The 13,789-nt window shown below is 45.1% G+C and overlaps 1 protein-coding gene and 2 long non-coding RNA genes across 8 annotated transcripts; 1 reads left to right on the plus strand and 2 right to left on the minus strand.

Moving 5' to 3' along the window:
* The first annotated feature begins 880 nt into the window (after nt 1-880).
* On the plus strand, nt 881-8,690 carry LOC123102005 (uncharacterized). 3 transcript variants are annotated; one of them, XR_006448689.1, is made up of 4 exons: nt 4,313-4,953; nt 5,037-5,394; nt 6,318-8,471; nt 8,631-8,690. XR_006448689.1 is itself a non-coding variant. In XM_044523260.1 (2 exons), the coding sequence occupies exons 1-2, from the start codon at nt 1,230-1,232 to the stop codon at nt 6,502-6,504; spliced, it is 606 nt and encodes a 201-aa protein (XP_044379195.1). In that variant the 5' UTR covers nt 881-1,229; the 3' UTR covers nt 6,505-6,703. The 3 variants fall into 3 exon arrangements, 1 of the variants encoding a protein (XP_044379195.1); XR_006448690.1 differs by lacking the exons at nt 6,318-8,471; nt 8,631-8,690 and adding an exon at nt 5,462-6,223; XM_044523260.1 differs by lacking the exons at nt 4,313-4,953; nt 5,037-5,394; nt 8,631-8,690 and adding an exon at nt 881-1,648 and having other exon boundaries at nt 6,318-6,703.
* LOC123102007 (uncharacterized) lies at nt 2,945-3,462 on the minus strand. The gene is made up of 3 exons (XR_006448695.1): nt 3,325-3,462; nt 3,135-3,220; nt 2,945-3,058 (listed from the first exon to the last, which is right to left on the minus strand). It is a non-coding gene; the product is annotated as an uncharacterized lncRNA (long non-coding RNA).
* LOC123102006 (uncharacterized) lies at nt 6,999-12,841 on the minus strand. 4 transcript variants are annotated; one of them, XR_006448692.1, is made up of 6 exons: nt 12,598-12,841; nt 12,067-12,511; nt 9,940-11,966; nt 9,382-9,762; nt 7,311-9,228; nt 6,999-7,211 (listed from the first exon to the last, which is right to left on the minus strand). It is a non-coding gene; the product is annotated as an uncharacterized lncRNA (long non-coding RNA). The 4 variants fall into 4 exon arrangements; XR_006448693.1 differs by having other exon boundaries at nt 7,311-11,966; nt 12,067-12,166; nt 12,385-12,511; XR_006448694.1 differs by having other exon boundaries at nt 7,311-7,541; nt 7,733-11,966.
* Between the last annotated feature and the right edge of the window lie 948 nt (nt 12,842-13,789).

Consider the following 13,789-nt stretch of genomic DNA (forward strand, 5'->3'; position numbering starts at 1 on the left):
GAGCCAAATTAGTAAACAAAATGAGCCAAATTAGTTGAATACAAAAGGAAATATGACAAAGGAAAGATCAATAATAATATTGAAAAATACCTTGTACGATAACATTGAAATTGGCATCCTTTTTTTGATTTGTTATGTGATATCACCGCTTTCACATCATTATGTTGTAAAAACTCGTGAATTTTTAGCCCTTTTCAACGGCGTCGCTTCGGAACCTTTATCGATGGACTCTTTTTGTGCATCTCCAAAATCCATATCTATGTCTCCTATATTCTGAAAAAATATAAAAAAAATACACCTTTTTGTATTACATGTATCACTTTCTATCTCTGATGAAATATAAATGAAATTTTCTACTGCATCATATAAATAAAAATGTATAATGTATAATAAAAATAAAAGTGAAACTAACACAACTGTTTTATTTTGTAAAAAAGAAAACCTTTTTCATATTATTAAAAAAAGATGTTGCATTTCTCTTGGGGAAAACAACCAACAATAATGTTCATATATAAATAAGTAGTCATCTAAACTTTCTTAAATCATTTTAAATTATTTATATACGCTATGGAAAATTGTCCAACAAAAGATAAAAACATGCAAGCAAACCAACATAAACCAAGTATATTCGGTTTCTTCTCTCAATATTTTTGTGATACTCTCAATATATCTAATAAGTATAAAAATATTTATTTGTATGAACCATGTTTAATATATAATTATATATATACTTTAAATTTTTTGTGAGGTATATATATACTTTAATTATCTATATTTTGTCGTAGAGCAAACCTTGCCGATCCAAGGCCCAAATTAGCTATCCAGCACGGCCCTACCAGCCCCCAATCTAACACCTAAAAAAGGAATTCTCAGAAAACAAAAGTTTGTTTCATTCGGCACCAAACGGAACGCTACCTTATCCCCCAGTACTCTCTCGGTCTCTCCTCTCCTCTCCACTCACTCAACCTCTCTCGCTCCCGGTCTCCCCTCCCTCCCCCCGGCGCATCCGCCGCGCGCGTCGTTGAGATCCTGCCGCAACCACGCGACTCCGACCATCGACCACCGCATTTGTCGCATGCATCGGCAGTTGCCGCGCGATGAAGATCGCCGCTGGTCCCGCAGCAGCCTCGGCTGGAGGAGGACGATAGGTCCATGGCGACGGACGCTCAAGTAAGAGGAGCGGCCCCAATGGTGGAGGCCTCGAGCACCGGGATAAGTGCAGGCTGGGGATGCAGGAGAGGTGCAGCGCGGGGCTCGGGGCTCCGACGAGCTGGGTGCGGCGTGACGGACGACGACGGACGCAGGGACGCGTTGATCCGGGCGCTGGTGCTCAATCCGGTCCCGTTCCGGCCGGATCCACGGCGGTGCTCATCTCCGGCGAGGTGGCCGGTGACTCGCGGGCCGACGACGACGCAAGACCACGGGAGGAGCTCATCTCATGGGGCTGGGGCGCGAGGTCCTGTTGGCTTCGGTTGCCGGTGGCTTACGCAGGGGTGGCGGGGGTCCAGCATCATGGAGGCTCTTCGAGGGCGAGGAAGCATACGGCGACGACAACTTTGAGGCCGGCGGGGGCACCGTCTTCGCGTTCGATGGTCGTAGTGAACGTCGTGGGCTCCAACGCGGCCGCCGTTGGCTCTATCCCCTACAGGTAATCCCCCCTTAATTTTACCCCTTGAAATTGCCATGATTATCCCAGGGAGAGGCACAACCTTTTTCTTTTTGAGATTCAGAGTAGTAAAGCTACTCTGCTGAAACCACAAATAAAGAGATCATAAGCGGGCGGAGGCAGTCCGGTACGTCCGCAATCCTCTCCTGGTCTTCCGAATTCCTAGCCAACGCTGCAAGCCCATCAGCAAGGGCATTGCACAATCTCCCCACGCTACTGATACTATGATCCGAGAAGTTTGTTAGTGCTTGCTTGATGTCTCTTAGCAGTCCATAGCAGGGGGAGAGGGACTGCTTCCCTGTCATCAGTTCCTTAATCCGAATTTGGCAGTCAAGTTCCAAAATCGTGGGGCCCTGTAGATCCTTGAGAGCATGCAACCCAATGAGGGCTGCTTTTGCTTCGGCCTCCTCAACACCTGCGACAGCACCTGCAGAATATTCAGAATACCTCGCAAGAACTGCACAACATTCAGATAGAAATAACAACATGCCCTCTGCTGTCCCTTGCGACGGCACCGGCAGAATATTCACCCTTTTGCTCCAAGTACGAGGCTACAAAATTTAGTTTGATTGATCCCAAGGCCGGCCCTGTCCAATGCAAGTGCTGCGTGGTGGGGCAGCGGGGCTGCTGTACCACAATTGCACCCACACCTTTTCCCGCTTCATGATCGCCACTCATTGCCGCTGATTTAAATTCTTCAGAATACCTCGCAAGAACTGCACAGATTCCATAATCGATTCTTTGCCCACACTGTGAATGCAGTCCTCACGCAGGCACAACCTTTTTTGTGGTATTCATACAGATCAGTTTGTATATACTTTGCAGATTGCTTGGAAATTTTTGTATCTATTCATGTGACTGTCATAGTGGGTTAGTTTCCGATGCTTGACAGATGAATTATCTATATATTGTTCAGTCCAACAATTCAGTGCGCTCTTAGCGCTTTGGTGTCTTTGGTTTAATCGCAAAGTGTGTACACTTGGTATCGGTTCTGTCAAAATGAATACATCAATAACTTGGTTGGAAAAGGAACTACAACATAGCAGTGGGCACTCAGGGAATATCAATGCACAAAAGGACACCATTGTTAACACAAAACAAAGTTCTTCTAGTACCTCAACAAAAATGCAACCGATCCTCTAGATTTCAATAGAAGGACTCTGAATTTATGTCACTCTGAAAGTCACATCTCTCCATCTCCATAAACAAATCTTATCACAGGAACATACATCTAGTATGAAACTTCAGACAGGGAAATAGATTGAATTAAATTCCAATCTGGGTGGCAGCCACCTCTGAGATATCCACCCTTACAAACGACCGATCCTCTGATTTTTGTTGTTGCAAACTGCACTAAAGAGCTTTTTGAATCGCATGGTCGATCAAAAGGCCCTGGAAAAATATCCCAAACAATATAAATAGATTGATGTGCAGACATGAACATATTTAAAGGGCGGGGAAGATGAACCAGCAGTAGTCTTCTCTGTGATCATTTGCGTAGCCACCTTCTTGACCTCATCTTCTGTGAGCATCCCATCAATGTTCATGTTCCACCTGTTAATCTGAGACACCCAAAGGAAATTTTTTATCAGTATGTTAGATTGACTTAAACTGAACATAGCTTAGTCCAAGATATGGTCAGTAATCTCCGTCTAGACCTCTCTGAGCCGATCCTTGTTAATGCCTTCATCCGGCTCAATGTTCCTCTGCCTCGACATGTCCCGAACAGCTTGTCAGCAAACACCTTGGAGTTCTCCATGCCTTGGATCTGAGAAGCATGCCCAATAGAAAATTTAACAATTAAATGGCACTGCAAAAGTAATTAGAAAGTATAACACATTTGCACAATTACTGTATCATGAAACCTGTAAAAACTCAGTTACTGGACGGGCATACAAACTGAAAATCCTACTGTTTTATATAATCTTCACATTCCATTCATCAAGCAGATAGTAGCAATCATTCTAATAAATTGAATCAAAACTTGGAGACCCCCAATTACGAAAAGCACAAGCGTTGAACAAATTGAAAGTTAAGTTGGCTGAGATGGTTGTGCCCTCCAATTGCAGTCTGATGGATTGTGGGTTCTATTACCCTTGTTCGCGACATATTTTTCTCAATCCCCACCTTTGTTTTCGGCCATCAATCATTAAAAAATCAGGAGTGCGGGCAATCAAGGGATTTGGCGGGAGTGTGGGCGATCACTGGATTAGTGGGGACATAAGCAAACAAGGAATAAAAAGGCAGTTCGAGCGGACGTACAACCAACATAGGATTCAGATTCGATGGCAAAGGATCCGTTCGGATCTATTGCAAAATTCCTGTGTTTAAATTTTTTGCGTTTTTGTATAAAAATATTTTATATATTAATATTAAACATATATAAACAAGAGTGGAACAACGAACTGTTTTTTCCACCCACACAGCCTTACCCCCTCCTAAAAAAAGTCTTATCCCCTAAAAAAGCATGCTTATCCTCGATGCACATGACATCGGCTAGTTCCTCTCACTCTCTCACCCTCACAGCCACTCCAGTCGATGGCGCCCCTCCCATCGACGGCGTCGCCCGACCCTTCCTCTCCCCGCCAGGGCGTTGCCCCGCCATCTCTCCTCCACGCCACAGCCCCGCCCGCACGATCCTCTCCCCGCGACGGCGTCGACGGCCTCCTTCTCTCCCCGTCAACATCTCGCGCCGCCGTGTCGACGCCAATCCCGCGCGCCTACCGGTCTGGCATCCTGGGCAGCCAGAACCAGATGGTAGTTGCAAAAGGGCTCACGGCTCTCCGTACATGCCGGCCACGTAGCTATACCGTTCGGATGTGGGTGGGAAGACCACGGCGCCCTTGTCGTCGAGCCCTGTCTTCTACGAGTGCGGCCGTCCTGCACGCAGCGGCAGATGCACGCAGCGCATCGACGGCCCTGCTGCGCGAGGTGATCCGTGCAAAAGAAAACGCCAGATTCAGTAAAGCGTGCATACATAGCTGGATACAAGCAAATACATCCCCTAAGTCGGCCCTTGTGGACTCGCCGAGGTACGTTCGGTCATACGATTGGGCCGGTCCGGTCAGAAAGTGCAGGGCGCACATTATTGCATTTTGGCTCGCGGGCCCTGGCTTCGGCTGGGTGGCGTGTACCCAGATTGGACGCATGACGGCCGCTCTCAGGTCCTACATCTAGCACGGGATCCCTTTTCGGATTTGGGGGGAGGACTACGGCGAGCCGGAGGCAGTGGGTCAGGCTCTGCTCATGGCGATTCCAGCTGCGGAGGCGCCGGCGCTCGACTCTGGGTGAGTGAAAACTCTGCTCCTTTATTTTTATTCTTCGATGGAATCTGTAACTTACGAGCTCGCACCGCTCGCCGGTACTGCAGATCGACGTCGACTGCCAACGATTCAGCAGCGTGCTTGGGGGCTTCCGTTACGGCCGGTGGCGGCGCCGCGGCGGCCGCGTCAGGAGTAGGCTCGCCGGAATCGGTCGTCCGCCCGTTCTCTCCTGATACGCGTCGGTCAGATGAGGGTGGGGCATAGCCGGCGGCGGAGAAGGCTTTATCTGATGTTGAGTTCTCCGGGGGGGTCCTGCACCATGTTCAGCTCGGGCGGTGGCGATGTGGCTGTCGGACGCGCCCATGGCGCGGCGCCGCCCGTCGTCTCGCGCGGCTCGATTCAGTCCTTACCCCACGGTGCGCAAGCATCCGCAAACACCACCATCCGAGTTGGCTGGAAGCGCAGGTATCTCGTTGATTTCTTTCGCTGGTGCCTAAGAGGCGTTCTTGCTGACTCCCATTCACATGTGCAGCTAGGAATTAGCAGGCTGCCAGGATTTATTTTTTGCAGCCATCTGAAAATCTGGCTAGGTCGACTAAGTAGAGTCTGAATCTACTTTGGTGGATTTTTCTACAGCTTCGATCCGGTCATAATATAAGGATTTTTTGTAAAGCGTCATCAACCAAGTGAACTTAGGGCGATTAATGCCTTTGCCTAAACATAGACAGTGTTAAAAATTCTATTGCCGCAAAAAGCTCAGAATTTGTGAGATACCAATCGCTAGTGGTCTTGCAGGAGTGACTGGCCTTGGCAATCCTAGCCTGTTCCAATTTAGTTTGTGGTCCAATGTACAATGCAAAGACGGGGGAAAGAGCTTCTCCCAGGTGTGCCTTTGTTTTCCCTTAAGTTTCTTCTGATTTTTGGTGGTAATTAGTTAGTTACAGGGCCACGAGCGGCAGACGATCGGCAATGCGGTAGCAGTGATCGCGTGCCGTCGCATTGAAGCTTCTCTATGAGGATTCGCTGACTTGGGATTTTTTCTAGCAATCTGATTCTTGTCTAGTAGGAGCAAGTTGCCGAATTGGTGCATTATGCTTGTTTGTATTTGTTTTTTCCCAGCTCGAACCCGTAAAAATGCCCAAGCATACTCTAGTTGATTTTCAGAAAAATTGTCCGAGGGCAGCTAACGTCCCTGGTCAAATTTTCATAGGTTGATTCTATTACCACAAACCCGTGAATTTCGAGTAGTAAGCATACTGGGTGGCACACACGCAGTACAATCTTTATTTGTCAATGTTCATAAATGTAAAATTAGAGGGAAAAAATGGTTTTCCCAACTACAGGCATGCTTTCTGTTTATCTTCTTTTCCTTCTGCTTATGTTGGCAGGCCAAGAGGGCCGCAAGCACCAGACGAGCGGGCGGCGGTGGTTGATCGTGTGCCGGTACTTGAAGCTGCCATACGAGGGTTCGCTGACAGGGGGACTGATGTGGTTGTCAACCCGGTGCTTGGCACAATTTTCGATTCTATGCCGGAGGTGTATGAATTCTACAATCTTATTCTCGTCGCTGGTTAATTTCCCTGGTTAATTTTCGTTGACAAAAGAGCTTGAATTGCTAGTAAAAATAACCACCGGAGTTGCATGATTAGGTTCTTTCTGTCCAATATTATTCTCGTCGCTGTTTCTCTGTTGGGATGGTGACATTTTTTAGTGTTCAAACATTGCAAAGGGAAAGCTATACTTCGATATAATCCAATTGTAGAAGTTTGGTGAATTTCGTGCAGCAGTCTGAATGTAGAGTGGAGCCTTGGCGCAGTGGTAAAGCTGCTGCCTTGTGACCATGAGGTCATGGGTTTAAGTCCTGGAAACAGCCTCTTACAGAAATGTAGGGAAAGGCTGCGTACTATAGACCCAAAGTGGTCGGACCCTTCCCTGGACCCTGCGCAAGCGGGAGCTACATGCACCAGGTTGCCCTTTTTTTTTTAGTCTGAATGTAGAGTGGGGGAGGGAATATATTCTGGATCAGGCTTGGCAGAAAATGGTCCTTACTCGTTTTCTTAATCATGACCCGTTTTCTTAATCATGACCCGGTGTTCGGTTACAGTAGTACGCGTGCCCCGGCATTATGTACACTGGTTATTTTTCATTGACCAAAAAAATGTACATCTTCCATGGCGCGTCCGATACCAAACATCACGTTGCTCCCACCTCCGGCCGCCTTGATGAGAAGGTTGATGCCAACGCTGGTGATCCCACAACCAAAAGTCGCACGGGCCTCCGTCCTGGGTCAGTTTCAAAACTGAATAATGAACAAAAAAATACAAAGCAAACAGCAGAAAACTGCAACATCTGATGGATGGGTGTACAGATAACAGACTTACCCCTGGTTCGGGCACTTGTAAAAACGGACGCCGGGATTCCGGTCTATCCCGGAGACAAACCATCTAGTCCTCGTCCCGGCACACCTCGGGCACAGGATCAATGGCAGCGGGGGCAGGGGTGTCCGGAGACGACGAGCGGAAGATGAGCTCTGGGACATCGCGGCACGGCGACGTCAACGGATCGCAGCAACTCGGGTGCTTGTGTGCGTGTTTGAAGCAAAACGATCGGTCCTGCACGCAGCGGCTGGTGCATGAGCCTTAAATACATGCAGCTGGGTGAAGTGTTTACTTTATATAGTGTTCGGTGCAACGGTAATATTGTGTCCTTTCGCCTGTACTATACATATGCAGTGCTTGCAGCAGATGAGTCAGTCCGGCTGTCAGTGCATAGTACAACGGATAAAACGAATACGAAACATTACGCTAGTTGGCGGTGCTCTATACTCGAAGTAGCACTTCCAGCTAGTCCTAATCGCGATGCTCCGCCAGCCGTGGATGCGCTGCGTGCAGCGATGGACTTCTCTGTCTTCTACCCCACTCAAACTGCGCTGAGCACAGTCGCGCTGCTGCCTCGTCGATCTCCATGGCAGGCCACCCCAGGCCGATAGGTAATGCACCAATGTAGCCAATTAATCTCTGAATTTCCAAAGTGTAGAATACTTCTTTTCATACCTTCATATTTTTGGAGAATACAATGTTGTTCTGAAGTACCACCAGGCTAGTTCAGAAAACTGGTATCAGTTATTTGCGCAATGTATTCACATATGCCTCTTCTACTGTACAATGTTCTTTTTTCTTGTGAGCTATTGATCGCAATGTTTGACTAAAATGGATTCAAGGATATACATAAGCATATGAATGCAGACATACAGATGCATTATCCGGAAAAAGAAAGATTCAGAATATTAGAGATGCCATCTGTTGAAGCTAGACATAAGTACCTGAAATACATTGGAGCCATGCTCTTCATGATATAATAGACAGCTATGTATCATCTTCCAGACACAACTAAGATTTATTTGCTAAACAAGCAGGGCATTACTCAAGTGAGCTGATGAAGAGGAATCCAGAGGCGTGGGATTTGCACTGTGTATCATTTTAAGCATGGTTGGCCGCATCGTTGGCTCCTCTTGAAAGCACATGTACTACTTGCACCAAGAGGTAATTTCCAGTTAAATTCTCTCCCTTACCTTAGTTAATAGCCTGGGTTAAAACCGTAGTTCCTGTTGTTAGCTAGATTTTTGTGTGCTAACACCATTGTGTTTAAGAACATGTTGTGATGTTCGTTCTGATTTATATATAATTTTTGTATTTCTGCAGCAAGAATTTAACAGTAGAAAAGCCGTATCAACTATATGTATGCCCCAATGCGATCAACAACAAAAAATTATGCTCGCAATTACCTGGCACGGGCACTGGAGTCACTAGATGATACCCCGCACGTTGTTGCGGGAATTTCTAACAAATAATTTGATGTTTAGAAACATGAGATAGTATGTGCCGATGATAAATAATATTCTTGGAAAAAAATATTGTTTAGAATAAGAGAGAATAGTGTTGAAAAGCTAAAATTGTGTGCACATGAATTTTAGTATGTGCGATGATAAAGAATATTCTTTGGAAAAAATATTGTTTAGAATATGATAAATGTGTTTTTTAAATAACATTCTTGGAAAAAAATATTGTTTAGAATAAGATAAAAGTGTTGAAAAGCTTAAATTGTGTGCACGTGATTTTTTTTACTAATTATTACCTTCTTTGATAAACTTCTTCTCCTTTATTACCTTAATAGTATATCACGAAGGTTCCCCGCAAAAAAAGTATATCACCAAGGTGATACATCACCCGCAAAAAAAAAACCAAGCTGATGCAAAAAAAAACACCTTTAAGTAGAGACATCTCAGCCCTTGGAAAAAACCTGAAACAACGATGACAACTATTAACTATCCATTCCATAAAAACATAGCTTGCTCAGAAGAAAAAATGTGAGTTCACTAATAATCTAATTTTCTGTTAAAAGATATCACTGATAAATCACGAGGTACACTATTGAGTAAATCATGCTTCTCACCGGATCAACCTTGTGCAACATACTGCTACCATTCATGACAGTATACTCAGGTTGTTCTCATTCTTTTTGTTTGTTTTGTGTAGTGCGCAGCATTATACATGCTTTTGAATTTGATGAAGCTTAGTTCCATTCCTAGAAATAAGCATGATGAGTTATCTGCATTTACACAGATATTAATAAAATTAAATTATGATTAAAAGGTTGCCCCGAAATATTATAGTTTGTAGGGATGAATGCATCTGGCGTAATTCAGAGCCTTCCGATCCATGTCCATGATGGCAACATAGGGCTCCAGTTTCTGGTCATGTAGCGGTGTTCTTCTCTATCGATCTGGCACTCTCGTTCTGCTTGTTCGACCCTTGCAGTAGTACCCAGTGGCGGCTGCAGAATTTTGACAGTATTGAACGTAGATAAATCGGTCCAAAATTTAATGATGCACAAATTATTCACTACGAAAAAGAAGTACTCGTTATCTCTATGATGTGATTAGATAAACCGATTCACCAAACCAATCTGTCCAAAAATTAGGCAAAAAGATTAATTGATATTTTGACATACCTCAGCCCTAGCTGGAGCGTTCAGTCTACGATCGTTGTCGTCGGTGTGTGGCGCCTCGCCTGCTGGCTGCTGCTACGTCCTCACCGCTGCCTGCCTGACACCTATTCCTCTAGTTAATGGATACCGGTGCTCTGCTACATGTCCGCCGCCGCCCCGTCGCAGTAGCACCCAGTTGGAAGGCGCAATGATTCGTTCATGATTTGTGTGAGACGAACTGGCTTTATCCTAGTAAACGGGCCTATTAATGATCAGTGGCGAGATAGTGGATGAAAGGAATATGGGCAGGCCCTCGTTTCGTATGCCACCTACATTTGCTGCGTGCCGCACAACGTGATAACGCACAGCATGTGTGTGTGACACAATGTGGTAGAAGAAGTTGAGGTGACGTGTGTGTGACACAACTTGGTAGAAGAAGTTGAGGTGACGTGGAGGCAGAGAATCCATGTCAACCTGTGGTGGGTCCCTCTTGTAATTCGGTAACGGAGCGCTGATGTGAGTGGACTGCTGATGTGGATAACTTGCATGTTAAGATAAATAGGATAGTGGGGGTGAATCTCTTAGGTATATAGGATTTGGGAAGGATGCTCAAGATTAGGAATGTCACCAAGAGGGGCTCAGCTAGAGTTATCACCAAGAGGGGATCGGCACAGATTTGTCGCCTCCATATCTTCAAGCGTCATGGTCTGTCGGCGCTTGTAACGAAATAAAATAAACCATTATTATTTCTGTGAACTGTACACATTAAATATATACTGGGCCAAAATCTAACTTTGAAGCATGCGACCAGGTTAGGCGAGATAATCTACATCTGCACTATTAGATTAGTACATTGTCATATTTTGCTTCAATGAAAAACACAGCATCAGTGATACAACTTTGTTTCACTAATTGATCAGTACATATGTTTTTCAACCATTAGGTTTTTGACCAGGTATATTTGTCTTGAATGGAAGGACAAACACAAAGAACCATTACATCAAGAAGCTATCAGGCTTGAGGGTCTCACATATTTTCACGACGCTTTCTGAAGTGTAAGTTACTAAGTTGAAATCTGTTCTCTCAGCACTATTTTATCATGTATGATATTTTTATTCTTTCTTTCCCAGAACTTATCTCTTTCCTTGTGTTGGAAATGATATTTTATATGGTTACTTGACAGTATGAGCCAGAGATATTTCCTAGTCTGATTTCTCCTGGGTGTACTCTGCTTTCTGGTGTCTGATTTGATGACAAGAATATTGTGTCGACGGTCAGCGCCTGGATTGTAAATTGGACTTGAAAGCAAATAGCTCTCTAGGCACGTAATGCAGATTATAACCCCAAGGTAAAATCATTATCCTAATGCATTCTTCATGATGTTGGCTTTTTCCCCTTTACTGGGCCTATGATGCTATATTTCCAAAAACATCCAAATTTTATCACTTTGGTAGCATCCACATGGCTTTGTGAATCCTGCTGTGTAGATGGTGGATAGCCTGGTAAAAGAGTAGAGACTTTGTACATGGGTTCTTTTGTGTACGTACCCTTCTGAATTTGTGCTCATTCGCTGAGAAATTAGAGAACAACAACTTACTAAATAGTTTTTGATCGAATGGTGACTTGAGACTCTCTACCTAACTACCTTTTAGGCTTTAGCGTGACGGTAAAGGTTATTCAAACATGTAAACGGTCAACTAATAATATTCAGGGTTTTTTTGCGGGTAATAATATGAAGGGTTATACCACAGAAAAGTCATTGCACACACAACCAAAGCATGCGTGACATCCACCTAAACAAAATTTAGACATGTACATTGGACACACAACCAATTGCTGCAGGTCAAATGTGATGTGAAGACGTGACTGCAAAGTTAATGTGTATGACCGCAAGAAACAAGACCGTAATGTATATAACAATAATAATAAAACAAAATGTGAAATACAAACCATCAATGCATCCACAGACGAAAAGAAATATGAATAGCTTACTCACCCCCATCGCTGTTGGCGTCGATTTGTTTTAATTTAATTTTTGGGCTCCTTGTTTCCTGCATCCCACCGTAATTCTGTTTAGATGTATATATGCATGCACGCAGCACCAAGCATTTGCATCCATATGTTTCAGATGATGATTGTGCACATGCATACCTCGTTGGGATAAATCTGCCCGTGGTACGCCACAGCAGCTGGAGGTTGGTCCGGCTCGCAGGGCCATCCGCTTGTGCAGGTAGCAGTCATACGTCCGCCGCTGCACAACCTCATTAGCGTTTTTTTACTATCTATCATTTTTCAAAGTCAGCAAACATCTTATACTGCTAGTAGGAGTATTTGACTGACTCACTCCGGCAGGAAAGGAGTGACATCAAACTGAAGAGAATCAAGTTGTGTCTAGAACAATAAATACGTCCAGAGAAATCTAGATTTGATGAGATTAGATGAGATGTGCACGGGGGGTAGGAAGCTCACCATGCCCACGTGAGGGGGCAGGGTAGGAGGAAGCAGAGCCATGAGGGAGGGAAGGAGGGCTCGTGCGTTCGGTCGTCCAACTGTTGCTGCAGCTGCAGGTTGTGCGTCCAGATCCGGGGCAGTCATCCTGCACACAAAAGAAAAGAATCCAAGGAAGGAATCACGAGCAGGGGGAGATGATGAATCCGAGGAAGAACGTCCGCAGGTACGCACTCAACATAGCCGTCACCGGAGATCTGCGGTCGCCGGCGCGCGTCCTTGAAGGTTGAGGCGTCGTCCCAGGTAGGGTTTGGGGTGTTTCCGTCCGTCCATGGCTGCTGCTGGGCCGCGTCGGACCTCCATGGCCGACCTCCCTCGAGGACGGACGCGGATCAGGTCGACGACAGCGCGCTGATGCCGCCGTGGATCTGGGCGCTCCCTCTCCCTTCCCTTCCCTTCCATTGCCTTCCCTTCCCTTCCCTTCCCTTGGGAGAGGAATAGAAGGTTGGGGGCAGCGGCGCAGGGGGGCGAGGAGATCGCCGGCGGCGGGGTTGGATTGGGGTGCGGCGGCGGCTGCGACTGGAGACGGGAAACGAGGTAGGGCTAGCGAGAGATTGGTTCTGTCGCAACGGAAAAACCAGCGGAGGGGAGGTGGTGGAGGGAACCAAAATAACCTTAAAAAACCCGGACAAAAGTGGTGGGACAAAAATTGACCGGCGGAGACTACCAACTGCTCCATTAGGAGTAGAGATTCCACCTAAGCATGATATCAATGAGTCTCTCAAAGCCATGAGAATTTTCATTGATGAGTGCAAAAAAAGAACCGCTAGGATGCGTGTTAAGAAAGATGCCTTTATAAAAGCATGTTCTTCTAGTTCCTATGAAAATAATGATGAAGATCTAAAAATTATTGATGTGTCCCTTATTAAATCTTTGTTTTGCAATATGAATATTGATAATGATGGGACTGAATATGATCCACCTTTACCTAGAAGGCGTTCCAAGAATTCTGAATCTTTTGATCTTGATGCTAAATTTGATAAAAATGGGATTGAAGAAATTAAAACCCTAGATGTTGCTAAACCCACTATTATGGATTTAAAGGAATTTAACTATGAAAATTGCTCTTTGATTGATTGTATTTCCTTGTTGCAATCCGTGCTAAATTCTCCTCACGCTTATAGTCAAAATAAAGCATTTACTAAACATATCGTTGATGCCTTGATGCAATCTTATAAAGAAAAACTTGAATTGAAAGTTTCTATCCTATAAAACTTTATGATGAGTGGGAACCAACTATTAAAATTAAAATTAAAGATCATGAATGCTGTGCTTTATGCGATTTGGGTGCTAGTGTTTCCACGATTCCAAAGACTTTGTGTGATTTGTTAGGTTTCCGTAATTTTGATGATTGCTCTCTAAACTT

This window comes from Triticum aestivum, chromosome 5A (assembly GCF_018294505.1).
Source record: "Triticum aestivum cultivar Chinese Spring chromosome 5A, IWGSC CS RefSeq v2.1, whole genome shotgun sequence".
In the NCBI taxonomy this organism is placed as follows: domain Eukaryota; kingdom Viridiplantae; phylum Streptophyta; class Magnoliopsida; order Poales; family Poaceae; genus Triticum; species Triticum aestivum.

Excerpts from the sequence above, each read along its gene's own strand:
- LOC123102005 (XM_044523260.1), top strand. The coding sequence starts at position 1,230 with ATGCAGGAGAGGTGCAGCGCGGGGCTCGGGGCTCCGACGAGCTGGGTG. Across the intron at positions 1,649-6,317 it reads GTTGGCTCTATCCCCTACAG|GCCAAGAGGGCCGCAAGCAC; the intron begins GTAATCCCCCCT and ends TTATGTTGGCAG.